At 36.8% G+C, this 16362-nt stretch overlaps 1 protein-coding gene across 2 annotated transcripts in view; it reads left to right on the top strand.

The window, feature by feature from the left end:
* PPP2R2A (protein phosphatase 2 regulatory subunit Balpha) overlaps positions 1-16362 on the top strand; it is a 90812-nt gene that overhangs the window by 35297 nt on the left and 39153 nt on the right. The window contains exons 3-4 of one of the 2 annotated variants that reach the window (XM_036281588.1): positions 3561-3699; positions 15481-15578. In XM_036281588.1, coding sequence (XP_036137481.1) covers positions 3684-3699; positions 15481-15578 — 114 coding nt within the window. In that variant the 5' untranslated portion in view covers positions 3561-3683. The remainder of the gene's footprint in view (positions 1-3560; positions 3700-15480; positions 15579-16362) is intronic. The other variant, XM_036281587.1, reaches the window with a different exon arrangement.

Here is a 16362-nt window from a genome sequence, read left to right as displayed (position 1 = left end):
AGTTGTTATAACCTAAGAATCTTAAATTAATCGAAATTATTCTTCACATAGGCAGGGCAACAGAATGGCATTTTTCAGGCTTCTAATGACTCAAAGTATATCACTCAAGTACTTGGGGGGAAAAAAAATACTCTTCAGTATGCTTAGTCAACTGAGAAGTCAGCAACTTAGATGCATGATGAGTCAGCTTCACAGTCCTGTTTTGTTTAAGCCTCTGTTTTCCAGACTAGCCAAAGACATAAATAAAGGAAAATCTTTGTGGATGGCACACATAAAGTGGATGCCTTGTATAAGCCCAACTTGTATAAGCCCAACTTTAGACTGTCAGAATATTGACTTCAACCTAGACAGCTCAACTCCAGAGGTGCCACTTCTATAAAATAAAGCCACAGGAAACAGGTTTTATTTTAAGGAAACTAATCCACTGAAACCACTTTGTTGAAATTACCCCAAAAATCTTCATGTCACCAAATCCAAGTTTTATTCTCAGCACTCACTTTACTTGGTCTCTGTGCACTTGTGCCTCCTTTTTGAAATGCTTGTCCTTGCCTGGCTTCCAGAAAAGTTCTTCCTGTCTCACCAGTAGTTCTTGTGCAATCTCCTTTCTTAGCTGGTTCCTCTTCTTCAGTGCTAAATGTGGGGCAGCCTCAAGGCTCTGTCCTTATAATCTTTTTTTTAAATCTGTAATCACGAACTAGGAAATCATTTAGTCTTTAAGTGAATTTTATTAGCTGATGATTTTATAATAAAATCTCTTCTTCCCTAAATTGCTGTGAAATCTATCGTGCTGCCTCTGTGACCTTTCTACTTGTATGTCTGCTTGAAATCAACACCGAAGATATAGAAATGGAATTTTTGGCTCCTTTCTTACCCCAAACCTCCTCTTTTCTGGTTTATCTCTTCCCAGTAAATGGCACTGCTGTCCTCCATAGATAGGTCTTAGTTCTAAAATCTTGGAATCATCCTCTATCAGCAAGTTCTAGCAGTACTATCTTCAGAATGTATTCTGTATTCATCCATTCCTCTGTGGCTGCCACCTGAATTCAGACCGTCATTCTCTTTTGCTTAGGCTACTGTAATAACTTAGGAACAATTCTTCCATTTTTGTGCTGTATTCACTTAACAGATAATCACTTTAAAACAAATATGAAGCTCTCCAGTGGCTTCTTTCCACTTATATAACAAATCCACTGTTCTTCTACCATAGCCTACAAGGCCTGTATGTGGTCTGGCCTCTGCAGAGTGCTCCATCTCCTCTACCATCTTGTTCTGCATTAGTCTTACCAAGTTTAGTAGACTCATTTCTACTTTGTGCTCTTCTTGGAATACTTTCCTTTACAAGTTTGGATGACTTATTCTCTGTTCATTTTGGTTTTTGCCTCAGTCACTCAGAGAGGTTCTCCCTGACCACTGTACCTAAAATACCTCCCCCATTACTTTCTGGTCTCTTATTGGTCTTTGTATTTTTATAGTACTTAGCACTACCTGATACATTTTATATTTATTGTTTATTGTTGTGATATGCCCCCATCACTAGAATATAAGATCCATGGGACCAGGGACTTTTTTGTCTGTCTTATTTAGTCTTGTATTCCTAGCACCTTGAAATACTAGCATGAGCTAGAGTGTCTAACATATAGTAGATGTTCAGTAAAATATTTGTTTAAGGAAAGACTCTCTTAAGAATGAATAAGCCCTGGCTGGTTTGGCTTAGCGGTTAGAGCGTCGGCCTGCGGACCAAAGGGTCACAGGTTCGATTCCGGTCAGGGGCACATACCTTGGTTGCAGTTCGTACCTAGCCCTGGTCAGGGTTGTGTGGGAGGCAACCAATCAAGGTCTGTCTGTCTGTCTCTCTCTCTCTCTCACTCATTGGTGTTTCTCTCTCTCTCTCCCTCTCCTTATCCCCCTCCGACTCTATCTGAAGATAAAATGGAAAAATATCCTTGGGTGAGGATTTAAAAAGAAGAAAAAGAATGAACAAAACAACAAAAAATGTACAAGATTTATAAAACAATAAGACCAGTTTTTAGAATTAGAGAAATAAACTGTTTAAGTAAGTGGGGAAAACAAAACCTTAAATGTTTAATTCTCTTTCTCATTGAGATTCATGAAAGAAATAGCATCTTTGAAAATGGAATCATGTGAAAATAATTTCAAATCATTTGGAAAAACATTATTACAGTTGTTTAAAACAGAAACATGAATTGCAGTGTAAATATAATTGAAAACAAGATCAGGAAATTATCACCTTGAGCAAACTAGAACCTAGAGTAAAAGGATAAAAAAGAGGAAAAGATGAACAAAAATAATTTTCTTTAAATTTTTTTCTTTTTTTGTAATACGTAGTGTTTGATGCCTTTCTTTGGTTAAGAGTTTTGGTGAAATCATTCATGATATATATAATCTTTTGTATTAGCCAATGGGTGGGTTGCTTTTTTTTTTTTAAACTTGAAGTTGTACCTGCCATTTAGATGCTGTTAAATAATACTTAACGTAAGGTAAATATTTATTTATTAATGGTATCAAGTACATTCAGCTAGCATGAGGACCTGGGCATTATTATTATAGCTTTCATTTTTTAGTGCTCCACACCTCATTGATTATCATGTCTTACATTATATACTTTATAAATGTATTTTGAAATTTGTACACTCTGTCGCCTCTTTTGCCTTTATGCTCTGATATCTTCCTCTGTTAAATGGACATATTAATACAACCAGTTTTATAGGTTTCTTGTGAAGATTACATATCTAACATACTGTAAGTGCATTTTAAATGTTGGCTAATTATGACAATATTGTTACTGTACTACACTGGATTAGAGCACTATCATTGTGTACCAGGATTTCCAGAGTAACTCCGTATTGGTCTCCATACTTCCTTCTGCCTACCCATCTTCCACTTCTCAGTACTTTTCACTTCAGTCTAAGTAATCTAAGAGTACATCTAATTGGATTCCTCATATTTAAAACTCCCTAATGGACTCCGTTTTGCCATTGGGATAAAGTCGATGAAATTTTCTGTAACATACTTTAGAGATCTCTAGCCTCTTTCTATCAGTATTCTGTCTCTTTTTAGCCAGTTCATAGGTGAACTTGAGGAATCCTGCCAGAAAACAAACGAGTTGGGGGTGTGACTCTACCAAGACAAATAGACAGTGAAATGCTTTCTGGTTCTTGGGCATGGCCCAAATAATCCTAGTTTATCAAGATTTGGGGCAGATATTGTTAATAATCAGATACTCATGCTGGTTATAAAAATTTCTTAATAAGGCCTGCATAGATGTGCAGGTGCTTGTGCAGTACCTACTTCTTTGTATAATCTCCATGAGAAACTGCATTATAAGGCAACTTAATGAGGTGATTTGCTTTGTGGAATTGTGAGCCAATCAAAAATTGGTGAACATCTAACAAAGATGGTAACTTTAGTTTTAGAATGATTCATTTAGAGCTCTTCTTTTTAACATATATAACATTAATACACCAAGGCTTGTTTGTTAAGATCACAACCTTTAGGCTAAATATATTAGCAACTGTTTATCTTTCTGTTCTTTGTTGCAGGAGGGTATGGTTCCATTCCATTTTATCCAAACATGATATCAAATTATCCAGGAACAAGTTAAAAAGAAGGGAGACTGGTTCCAGAACACATCTCTGGAAATTACCCTATGGACCCTGACTCTCATGGCAACATTACAATGTAGGTTCTGTATGAGCATCTATAGCCAGTGAGTGGTCTTTGTTGAGCTTATTACATAACATGTTCCTGTTCAGAGTCAGAGGTTTAGAAAAGGTTGTAAAGGGCCATTAGCACTTAACTTCATTGTGGGAAATCATGGTATAATTGAGGGGATATTTTACTGAAAGACACAGGAGTGCAGAATTCTATCCTGACCAGTCTGACATCAACCTGAGGCCTTTTTGGTGTCTATGCAAAGAAGCAGCAAAACAAGGCATCTGTGATACTTTGTTAATAGTTTGGGTTTTAGCCTCAGGCTCCAGTGATCTAATCTAGACCATGTGGAGAAATTGTTACCTAAACTAGATTGACATGTATAGCTTAGAAACAAGTGAGGTTAAATGCTTGTTTCTACTTTGCAACAAGGCCCAAACCCCAGCCAGTATCTTCTGCTTATCAGTACGCCTACCATGTGTGTGATACAAGGCTCATGTATTTGTATTTATTGCATAGTTAGCCCTCAAAGCAACTCTATGAGGTAGGTGTTTGAAGGTGAGGAAACTGAGTTTTTAAGGGGCTGAGTTGCTTCCTCAGAGTCAGACAAATGAAGTGGGGATTTGACAGTCTGACTTCTTGTAATTTCCTGTACAACTTCCCTATAGATGTGGCCCCAAGAATGTGTTACAGGTGTGTTATGGTAATGATCCCTCTGTCCTTGGCGGAGGGTACCTGAGTGGAGGTTTAGCTGACTAGAATTCCTGGGCAGACACGAGCAGCCTCATCTTAGCTATATACTAGTGAGCCATACAAATACTATATTGTGTGTGTGCCCAGGCATGGGGAAGGTAGAGATGCATTGGCCTGCTACCCTGAAAGTACCAAGAGTCAGCAAGAGGGAGCATTTGCCCCAATGCCTACAGATAACTCTTTTCAGGCCTCAGTAACTAATGTGCCTAATCAATGCCAAGTGGGAACGAGAATGTTTGAAGAGTCACAGGAGTCTGGAAGGGAGAGAAGAAATGGTTGGGGCCTGCTCCCCCTGGAGCAGGTAAGCAGGTTAAGCCTTATTCACTTCTGAGGAGCAATACATTTTAAAGGGGTGGCACACATTTAACTTACTCTTCAGGTGCCATAATAAAATGTTCTTAAATTTTGAATATACCACATTTGTTGGAGGAATGTCCTGATCTTCTGGAAGAGTAACAAGAACTTAGAGCTTCCTCTAGAGGTCAACAGTAATAAAAGAGCATCACAGTGATATATAGGGAAATAACTTAACCTACCCCTTTTTAACAAGAAACCGACATTTTATATGCTGTATTAGTATCTATAAAGTATTTCCGTATATTGGGGAGTAATTAATTACCTTGGAGAAGAAATCTGGCTTAATCGTATTCTAATTAGCTATGTTGGGCCAATCCTGAAGTTTGCTATATAGGGTATTTATTGGGAGAAAAGATCGTGGAAATGGATCATGTCCCCCCAAAATAATATGCTTCTTAATGGGAGCCCTGAATCTGAAACAAACTAGATTAAAATGAGAATTAATTTCTGTGCTATGATGTGCCAGAATGTTTTGACAGCAGGCCCTTGCCTTTAACAGAGATAAAGGTGACCAGTATACCTGCAGTGTTCTCGCCCTTACCTCCCCAACACCTGAAAGAAAAACACAGTGAGTATCAGAAGATTAATATGAAATCCATCTTGCAGGCATATGTCAAAACTTCTAAGAACGCTAATACATACAGTGTCTTTACTTTTAGTACCCTAGTTGACCAAATGAGAAATTATTCCAGGACAGAAATTTTAGCCATAGTTAGATACTTCTCTTCAGAACTCATTGAGAGAGTTCAATTCTTAAAACATAGTATATAACTATAGAATAATTTAATTTGTGGTAATATTAAGAATATATGAAAGTTATACATATTTTTAAAAGTTCTGGCAGTCTCAAGAAACAGAAGGATGGGAGCATGTCAAAGGGACCCAGGAGCCAACCTGAAAGAACACATTCAATTGTGTTTGAAATAAATATCCACAAGTTTATATTGATAAATGATTGAATAAGTAAATGGGGGGAAAGGAATATCTTTTTCGTACAGAAGAACTCCAAATAATTAATGTAGATATTCAGGGTGGGGCTTAATATACCCCTACACCCCCATCCCTTGAATGTGGCATGTAATTAGTGACTTCCTCCCAGAGTACCTTATGTGGAGGCAGGTAATGTTATAGTGGAGAAACCAGGCAGACTGTACCTTGGCCAGATAATCTAGGCTATCATCAGTAAGTCATATTGGTAGGATGTACCCTTGATATGATGTGATAAAATGATATTTAACCTTTATCTTCCTGCCAGTAACCTGTAATTGTAGTGTGGTCATGACAATTCCAAATTGAGGGATATATTGAAAAGTACCTGACCAGTAGTACTCTTCAAAACTGTCATGGTCATCAAAAACAAGAAAAGTCTGAGAAACTCTCACAGACTAGAGGAAGCTAAACAGACACGATGACTAAATGTGATGTGGGATCCTGGATGAATCCTGAAACTGAAAAAGGACAATAGGGGAAAGCTAGTGAAATCTGAATCAAGTATGGAATTCAGTTAATAATAATATTCTATTGTTGGTTCCTTAGTTGTGATAAATGTACCATAGTAATGTAAGGTGTAAACTACATGAGAAACTAGGTGAGGGGTATATGGGAACTCTAATATGTTTGCAACTCTTCTGTAAGTCTAAAATTGTACTCAAATGTACAGAAAACAGAAAAATTCAGCTTAGTTAGCTCTTTTATATGTTCTGTTGAATGATGTTTGAAAAATGGGGAACTTTTATATGTGTATGAATTATCACTTGCAGTTAAATAGTTTCTGACTTGTGTGTATAAAAGTTGGGAAGGATCTCTAGTAGCGTGGTTTACTGCTGTAGTGCTGAGTTGAGCAGAAAGCATCGTGCTTCATTGTCTCAGTTCTATTCTGACCTCACCATTGATTGGCTTGTAACTTACTGAAAGTTCCTTACATTAAATCCCTATTGATTATGAATTCCAGTTTAAAAGAAGTAAATCTGGGACCCATTCTTGTTAGGGTGAGATCTCTAGCGGAGATTCATAGTCATGAATAGAGTTACACAGCATTTGCAATATGTTGTTGTTTCAGGTCTTTGGTTTTCCACATTGGAAGTTTTCTAATAAAAGCATGTTGCTTTTCTCCAGTTGTTACTGTTCATCCCCTAGAAGTTTGGAGTTTATTTAAGTGCCTGAACATATATTGTATATGCTCTGTGAAAGAGAAATCCTCTGAAGAGAGAGGTCATCTATTTATGTTTCTTTACAAATGAGAAATTTGAAGTTCATAAAGATTATTTGACTTACTCATGGTCAAATTATTATTTAATTAGAGCTGAGAGTTGCACTCATGTGGTAGTTAATAAAAAGCCAGGCTTGTAGAGCAAAACTATGAAAGGATATTAGCAGAATTAGGACATTTGATGTTTCTGTTATATTCTCTAACACTTCAGATAACTTAAGTACATTAGTGATCATCTTTACACATTAAAATCTTTTTTGGGTTATTTCAATAGGATGACTTCTGGAACTGACAAGAGTTCCAAGGGAATGACTACTTTGTAGATTTTGATAAAAATTATGACATAATCTTCTGTCTATACTGTCTACATTGTAGAAAAATTTTGAACAAATTTAAAAATTTTTTTTATTGATTTTAGAGGGAGAGAGATAGAAACATCAGTGAGAGAGAACATCGATTGGCCTCCTCCTGCATGTCCCTCACTGGGGATTGGGCCTACAACCTGGGCAAGTGCCCTGACTGGGAATTAAACTGGAGACCTCTTGGTGCATGGGTCGATGCTCAACCACTGAACCACACCAACCGGGCCTAAAATTTTTTGAAAATTTGATTTGATTGGATATTTTCTTACGTTTTGCCAGTATTATTATTCTGTGAATTGTCTCCCTGTGTTTAGAAATAAAAGTGTTTTTCCTAGTTTACTTGCCTTTATTTATTGTGTAAAAATTGCATTTTTTTTTTCATTACATCTATAGACATTATTCTTCTGGATTATTACTACCTCTACAGAGATTTATGAATTTAAACCCCCTGCCCGCATCCCCCTCTTCCTTCCCGCCTCAGTGGGTAACATACAGAAGGGCCAAAGGAATGGGGAGAAGAGGAAATGAGGTATTTTAGGCAAGGTAGACAATACACCTAAGCAAAAGGAGCCACTGGGGTAGGCATAAATATATATGTAGGAGGTATAAAAAATTTAGCCTTCCTAGAGAATTTAGTGACTGCTATAATACTAGAAAGTAAGATGATATTCTTCAGTGTTCATATTATGGAGGAGATTTATGCCAGGATTACCCAAAATTGTATGGTACTCCTTTAGAGAACCTTTGAAAGTTTTAGAGTATGAAAGCATTGTATAACCAGTAAGTGAAACATCAAATTAGGATTTTAAATGTCTGGGACGACATTCCAGTGTCTGGATTTTGTTGTTTTCTTATGGTATAATTTACATACAGTGAAATTCATCCTTTTTAGCATAGCTCTTCGAGCTTTGATATAAAAAAACAAAACAAAACATAGTCATATAGTGACTATCACAGTCAAAGTAAAAAGTTTCATCACTCCAAGAAGTTCGTGTCCCTCTGTAAGTCAACCTCAACCTCTACCCCACCTCTGGCCCCTAGCAACCACTGATCTGTTTTCTGTCCCTCTAGTTGTACTTTTTCCAGAATGTGAGATAAATGGAGTCATATAATATGCAGCCTTTTGAATCTGCTTAGCACAATGCATTTTGAGTTTTATCCATATTATTGCTTATATCAGTAGTTATTTTTATTGCCGAGTGATGTTTCATTGTATTGATATACCACATTTTGTTTATTCATTCCCCAGTTGAGGATCATTTGTGTGTTGTGTCTTGTTTTTGGCAATTATAAATAAAGCTTCTATAAACATTTGCATCCAGATTTTCATGTGAACATAACTTTTCGTTTGATTTTGATAAATATCTAGTATGAGACTGTTGGGTCACATGGTATTTGTTTTATCTATATAAGAAATTGCCAAACTTTGTTTTTCCCCTTAAGTAGGTACACCTTATTACAGTTCTACCAGTTCTGTGTGAGGCGTTCCAGTTGCTCGATGTCAACTGCACTAGGGATTGCCTTTGGATTGTTTTTCTTTTAGTCATTTAAATGGTGTGTAGTGGTTTCTTGTTACTTTCTTAACCTTATAGAAATACATTTATTGCCAGTTTTCATGTTATTGTTATGCTATTGGATACCAAGCATATATTACTTTGTCTCCCTGTCTAAACTCTTATTCCCTAATGCTTTGATGGTTTTATTAACGCTGTGCAAATAGAATTCAACACTCTGTAACTTTTGTTTTAAAGTTAGTGATAGAAGGTAAACAACATTTTTTCTCATTACAAATCGGTTATTTCTGTACTGAGTATGTGAAGTACACATGGAAAAACTTTGGAAAAATATATACTAAAATAACCATAACGATTCTCTTAGAAGTTGAGCTCTTCTAAGTCTAAAACTCAACTGTTTTATTTTATTAAGCATTTTTTCATGTGTTTAATGGTGTATACTTAGGTTTACTGTATAAATCAAAGGAAGATAGGCTGTGAATTTTACAAAGAATTTATTATTATTTTGCAATCACATCACCAGTGCAAGGCTATTGATGTTTTTTGAGTTGCTGCTACTGTGTAATTGATTTGATTATTCTACTTACAGTACCATCGTGCTACAGCACTTAATATACTGGTTGTTTTTTAAAATATTCCCCACGTTTTTTCATGGGACTGCAGTGATTACATATGTTAGAACACTTGATACTATCCTGCAAGTCAGTCTTTTGTTATTTTTTTTCCTTTTTTTATTCCATTGCTAGGCGTTCACAGTTCTTGATCTTTTCTTCTGCAGTGTCTAATCTGTTAATCCCATCCCCAGTGTATCTTTCTTTTAAAATTATTTCTAAGTTTTCATTGCAATTGACATATATTATTATATTACTTTCAGGTCTAAATCCCTGTCATTAGACATTACATAACTTACTAAGTGATCATCCTGATAAATCTTACACCCACCTGGTACCATACGTAGTCATTAGAATATTACTGATTGTATTCCATATGCTATACTTTACATCCCCATGACTATTCTGTACCTACCAATTTGTACTTCTTTTTTGTTTTTAATCCTGAGGATATTTTTCCATTGATTCTTAGATAATGGAGAGTGGGAGAGTGGGATGGAGAGAGAGAAACATCAGTGTAAGAGAGACACATTGACTGGTACCTCCCACGTGACCCCCACTGGGGCTGGGGATTGAGCCTGCAACCCAGGTATGTGCCCTTGACTGGGAATCAAATCTATGACCCTTTTGTCCGAGGGCCAATGCTCTAACACAACTGGCCAGGGCCCAATTTGTACTTCTTAATCCCTTTACTTTTTCACCCATTCCCCCTCCCCCCCAATCTGGCAACTGTCAAAATGTTCTCTATATAAGTCTCTTTATGTTTCTACTTGTTCCTATATTTATTTATTTGTTTTATTAAATTGTTAATAGATATGTATTTATTGCCCATACTTTTCATCTTTTTTTTTTCCCTTAAAGACCATTTAACATTTCATATATTACTGGTTTGGTAGTGATGAACTCCTTTAGCTTTTTTTTTTTGTCCTTTGATTCTAAATTATTATTTTGCGGGATAGAGGAGTCTTTTTTTTGTAGGTCTTTGGTTTTCATCACTTTGAATATTTCTTTGAATATTTCTTGCAACTCCCTTCTGGCCTACAAAGTTTCTATTGAGAAATCAGCTGACAGTCTAATGGGAGCTCCCTTGTAAGCAAAACTGCTTTTCTCTTGCTGCCTTTAAGATTCCCTCTTTGTTTTTAACCTTTGGCATTTTAATTATGATGTGTCTTGGTGTGGGCCTCTTTGGGTTCATCTTGTTTGGGACTCGGCACTTCCTGGACTTGTACATCTACATCTTTCACTAGATTAGGGAACTTTTCTATAATTATTCTTTCAAATAGATTTTTGATTTCTTGCTCTCTCGTCTTCTGGCACCCCTATGATGCAAATGTTGGTATGCTTGAAGTTATCCTAGAGGCTCTTTACACTATCCTCATTTTTGGGGGTTTATTTTTCTTTTGGCTGTTGTGATTGGGTGTTTTTTAGCTTCATTATATTGCAAGTCACTGGTGTGATTCTCAGCTTCATCTACTATACTGTTGATTTCCTGTCAAGTTTTCTTCACTTTAGTGTATCCTTCATTTCCGACTGGTCCTTTTATATGTTGTTAATGTTCTCATTAAGTTCACTGAGCATCTTTATAACCAGTGTTTTGAACTCTGCATCTAGTAGATTGCTTATCTCCATTTAGTTTAGTTATTTTTCTGGAGTTTTATTCTTTTCTTTCATTTGAGACATGTTTCTTTGTCTCCTCATTTGGGCTGTCCCCCTGTGTTTGTTTCTTTGTACCAGGTAGAGCTTCTATGTTTCCCAGGCTTTGTAGAATGGCCTAATGTAGGTTTTTTGTAGGGTTCAGTAGCCGTCCCCCCCCCCCCCATCATCCAAGCTGGGCACTTGAGGTATGGACTGTGTACACCCTCCTCCTCTTCTGGTTGAGCCTTAATTGAAGTTGGCATGTCAGTGGGAGAGATTTACCCCCTGGCTGATCAGCTGTAAGAACTAGCTCTGACCACTGGCCTCTGAGCACTGTGGAGGATTGGCTGTGCAGGAGCCAACTCCACAGAGCAGGACTTACATCAGTGGGGCTCTGGTGCCAGCAGTCTGAACCTTGAGTGTGTCGCTTGTAGAGGTGGTTGGGTGGTAAGTGCTTCAGTGTGGTCTGAAGTTGTCCACTGGGTGTCCTGGCTCTGGGATCTCCCAGGAGGTGCAGGCCAAGGTCAGCCACTGCCTGTGTTCTGCCTGGGGCCACCAGGCATGAGCCACAAAGCACTCTGCAGATGGCTGCTACTTGTGCTAGTCTTGGAGATCCCCAGGGGAGGCCAAGCTGCAAACCAAGGACAGCTGTGTGTCTTTTATTTTAGGTAGTATACTTTTCATTTTTAGATGTTCTTTCTTTATCTTTCATCTTCCATTCCTCATCATGTTCATGATTTATTCTATATTCTTGAGCATATGGAACATTTTTACAACAGCTGTTTTAGGTCCTTGTCTGCTTGGACCTTAATTCCGTAATTTTTTTTTTCTGGTTCTGTTTCTATTGGTTTAGTTTTTGAAGTTTGCTTTTAAGCTTTGTTAGGACATATTCAGTCTTCAGTGCTGATTAAGTCCTACTACTAAGATAATACTCTTTGGAGGACTCTACGTGATGCTCATTAAATGACATTTGTAGATTCTGGCTGGTGGGAGCCCCAACTGTTCAGAGTCCTCATAAGCTTTCTGGTAGTTCTTTTCCTACGCCTGGTGGAGTGTTAACCACACATCTGCAGATCCCTCAACCAAAGATTTTAAGGGAACCCTATTTAGATCCCTTCAGCTTTTTCTCTGTACTCCCACAAATTCTAGTTGCTTTGGTCTTTCCTAACCCCCGGTTTGTTTCCACAAGACACTGAGATTGCTGCTTGGTGTTACTTATCACACTATCCAGGTAGTAAGGTGGGGCAAACACAGTGCTCACTTTCTTTGTCTTCTCTAAGGGTTTCAAAGCCCTATAGTCCATATTGCCAATTGTCTGAAAACAGTTCAATATAATTTTTTTTCTAGTCATTCACAGTAAGAGGATGAATCCAGATCGTCGTATTCCCTAGTGGCCAGAAGCAGAAGGGCAATTACAGATTTTTAAATTTTTACTTGTGTCTTTCACTTCAGCCTTTTAAAAGAGGAAGTACTAAGTTACTGCACATTTTTATTGGGCACTTTTTTTTTTTTTTTTTTTTTTTTATCCTCACCCGAGGACATTTTCCATTTTTTGTTCAGATAGAGTGGAAGGGAGAGAGAGGAAGAGAGAGAGAGAAACATCCACGTGAAAGAGACACATCAAGTAGCTGCCTCCTGCATGATTCAACCAGGGCCGGGGACAAACTGCAACCAAGTACATGCCCTTAGCAGGAACCGAACCCGGGTCTCTCTGGATGGCAGGCCGACCCTCTAACCGCTGAGCAAACCAGCCAGGGCTGGGTACTTTTTTGTATACCTTCGTTGTATGCAGTTGGTTTTAGTGTTCTTTGTTAGTTTCTGTTTTGACTGAAATGGAACAAAAAGGAGAGGTGACTGATTACCTGGTAGAGTTTTGTGGGGAATCAAATATTATTTGTAAAAAGATAATACTTTGTATACCACGCTGGCAATTACTCTTGTAGCAAATCTTTGTAGACACTAGCTCTTTTTTCTACCAGAACACTTGTAGACTTTCTGCAATCATTGCTCTAATTTTTTTTAATGCTATAGAAATCAGAGCATTAGAATACTTTTTAGAAATAGATTTATTCTTACTTTCAAAACCATAACACCTTAACCTTGTCTGGATATGGCATAATGTAGGAACACCATTTTAGAGCCATGCTTCCTTACCTTTTACACATCATGGCACACCTAGAACACAGTAATGTTTGTATGGCATACTGAGATTAAACAGGTTGCTCAAAACTGGAGATTACAGGTTCGGGTGCTCTGCAGAATCCAGGCAAACCAAGAACCCATTTCTAGCACATTGGTATGCAGTAGCACATACAATTCAAGGCTCAGTTTCATAGTAGTCTCAGTAATTCATTCCTGGATATTTTTTGTGGACTCTAAGCATTATTTGATTATGTTCTCCCTTTTTTATTATTATTTTTTCATTCCTCTCCTGAGGATATTTTCTCAAATATCTTCAGGGGAGGGGGTGCGGACATCAATGTGAGAGGGACACATTGGTTGCCTCCTGCACGACCCCAACCAGGGCCAGGGGTGAACCGTAACTGTGGTACGTGCCCTTAGCTGGAATTGAACCCACGACTCTTTGGTCCATGGGCTGATAATCTGACCACTGTGCTAAACTGGCCAGGGCTTGTTCTCCCTTTTATTCATCCCTTTTATTCATCCCTTTTATATGTCTTTTTCCAAGTGAGGCCTTGTGAGATCCTGATGCTTTACAACTCAGAAAACCTTTTAAAGCATAATTTTATGTTCAAATTAGTTCCTTTATTTAATGGGTTAGCCAAAGAAACATCAATATTGTAAGGAAAATAGCTTGGACTTAAAAGGGAAAGAATTTGTGTCTCCTAGGTGCTGGTTTCAAAGGGATTTGAATTTAAAGATAATTTTTACTATGTATGATTTTTACTTCATTCCCTGATTTTAGAACTTAACTTTCTAATATTGTTAGTTCCTATTTATTTTCTCTTCAAGCTGTACTCTGTTGTCTTTTAAGTGCAGGTATACTTTTAATATTTAATATATTCACTGTAGAAGTCAGTACAGTACAGAGCACCTAATAGATTGACTTTTAAGTATTTATTCATATTTGGTTTTACAGAGTAGTCCAATACATTTTTTTTGCACCTTGACCCTGACTATGGTGGGCTGTCTAGGCTAACATTTTTAACCTGGAATTGAGGTATTGTACAGACCCTCTGATATTGTATGCATACTTTTGTGTGCACTTAAATATGTACAGTCTCTTGGGGAAGCATGTGTAACTTTCAGTAGGTTCTCAGAGAGTTTCCAAAAGGTAAAATGCCTTGGGCGTAGACAACAAAGAAGGCGAAAGCTTTTCAAAATCAAGCTGGACTTGGACAAATCACTAAAAAGAAAATTATAAAATGCAGTGCTGGGCAGAATATTGATAAGATACATTGGTCAGTAAATTTTTAGGTACATAGTGTTCTTTATTATATGAAGTTATATTGTTGAATTCTTCGAGTGAGCTAATGTAGACCAGAAAATAACTTTTCTTGTAGAAAAAGTTGACTTTAAAATGCATATGATGGAGTCTTTTCTAATTTGGCATAATGCTTTATAGAGTAACTTGTTTGTAACAATGGCCAATTCTATACAGTGTATTGCTTTATCTTAATACCCAAGTCTGTAACTTAGATTTTTTTCCTTAAGAAAATGGCTCTGGTGTCAAAAAGCAAGGAAAAATCCCTTATAATTTTATTTGAACTTTACTGTGAAGTTAGCGCCAACTTTGGGTGCAATATGACTGATTCTAGTGCTCCCGCAGTGTTTGGCAGCCACAAGAAGAGCTGTGCATACTAAAGGTGCATAGCACAAAGCATTTCTGGTATAAGTGTGTTCTATTTGCAGATTTTTGTTTGAGAGGCCATATTTATGACTTAAAATTCCATTTGAAATTGTTTTTACCTTTAAATATTTTCCCCATTTAAGTTATTCTGCCTTAATTTTAGAGTCCATCTCTGGGTTTGCATAAAGGAGCTTATCAAAAAAAAGTATATTAAGACAAAATTAGCAAGATAATATTACTATTTAATGGTGCTATCATAGAATTTTTCAAAAGTTGTTGATTTTGTTACATTCATGAATTTCGTAAAATATTAATAAACTAGTACTTATTATTGTTATGTTCCTGTTTGTTAAAGTAGTGTCATTGGTTTATTCTGGGGAGAATTTTTTTTTTTTGGTGAACCAAATTATTTATGGAAGAACTTTAGATTTACTTTATTTCTGATGGCAGGTTGATAAATAGACTTGGCATATGTTAGGGAAAATATACTAAGTTCTAAAACTGTAGTGAGTTGGGTGAGAAAAACTAATGTCTTTTTTTTGTTTCGATTATACAGCAGATATAATTTCTACAGTAGAATTTAATCATTCTGGAGAATTACTAGCAACAGGAGATAAAGGTGGTAGAGTCGTCATCTTTCAACAGGAGCAGGAGGTAAGTGTTTAAAGTTTTAATATATAAATTTCAGTTCTCTCTTGGGACTGGAGCTTCTGTTGCACTGGAGAATCTCCTCAGGATATTGGCAGTTTTTAAAAGAAATGTCTGTTTATCGAGCAGAATATCCACTGTATAGGTAGGCATGTTTCTCTTAGCTTTGTGTGTGTTGCCTTGATTTTAAAACACAATGCTTTAATTGTAAAACAGTTTTTTGGGAGAAAGGGATGGGGAGTGGTGAAGTAATCCATGATATTAACTGGTTTTGAAGTTTTGGCCCTCTTTTTTTTCCCTCTTAAAACACCATAAAGCAAAATTGCTTTGACCTCTTCAAACTGCTTAGTTTGCTTTTGTGTAGTTGAGGGTGGGAGGCCAGCTTAAAGAAAAAGTTACTCAATTATTTTGATGTCAATTCCATACCGATATTGTTATTCTGATTTAAAAATGAAGGTTTTAAATGACCGTTTGCATGTATATGTGTGTTATTTATAAGCTCAGTGCCCATTTTAAAGTGGAGTTGATTTGAAAATTGTTTACTTTTCTCTTTGAAGAAGGGAATTTCTCACTGCAGAATCTGCTGTTAAAGTGGGGTTTTTTGTTTTGCTTTGGGTACAAAATTTAGGCATAGGCACACTTCTAAATCTGTTTGACTTATTTAAAATTCATCACACTAGATTTTCCCTTACTCTCTCCCTCCATTTGTAGACCAAGTTAATTAAGCCTTTAAAATTATTTTTTTATACATCCTGCCCCTCTCTATCTGTAATATATTAAAAAATAGTTA

This window comes from Molossus molossus, unplaced genomic scaffold (genome assembly GCF_014108415.1).
Source record: "Molossus molossus isolate mMolMol1 unplaced genomic scaffold, mMolMol1.p scaffold_m16_p_4, whole genome shotgun sequence".
Taxonomy (NCBI): Eukaryota; Metazoa; Chordata; class Mammalia; order Chiroptera; family Molossidae; genus Molossus; species Molossus molossus.
The sequence above is the reverse complement of the archived record's forward strand: the minus strand, read 5'-3'. Positions and strand labels throughout refer to the sequence as shown.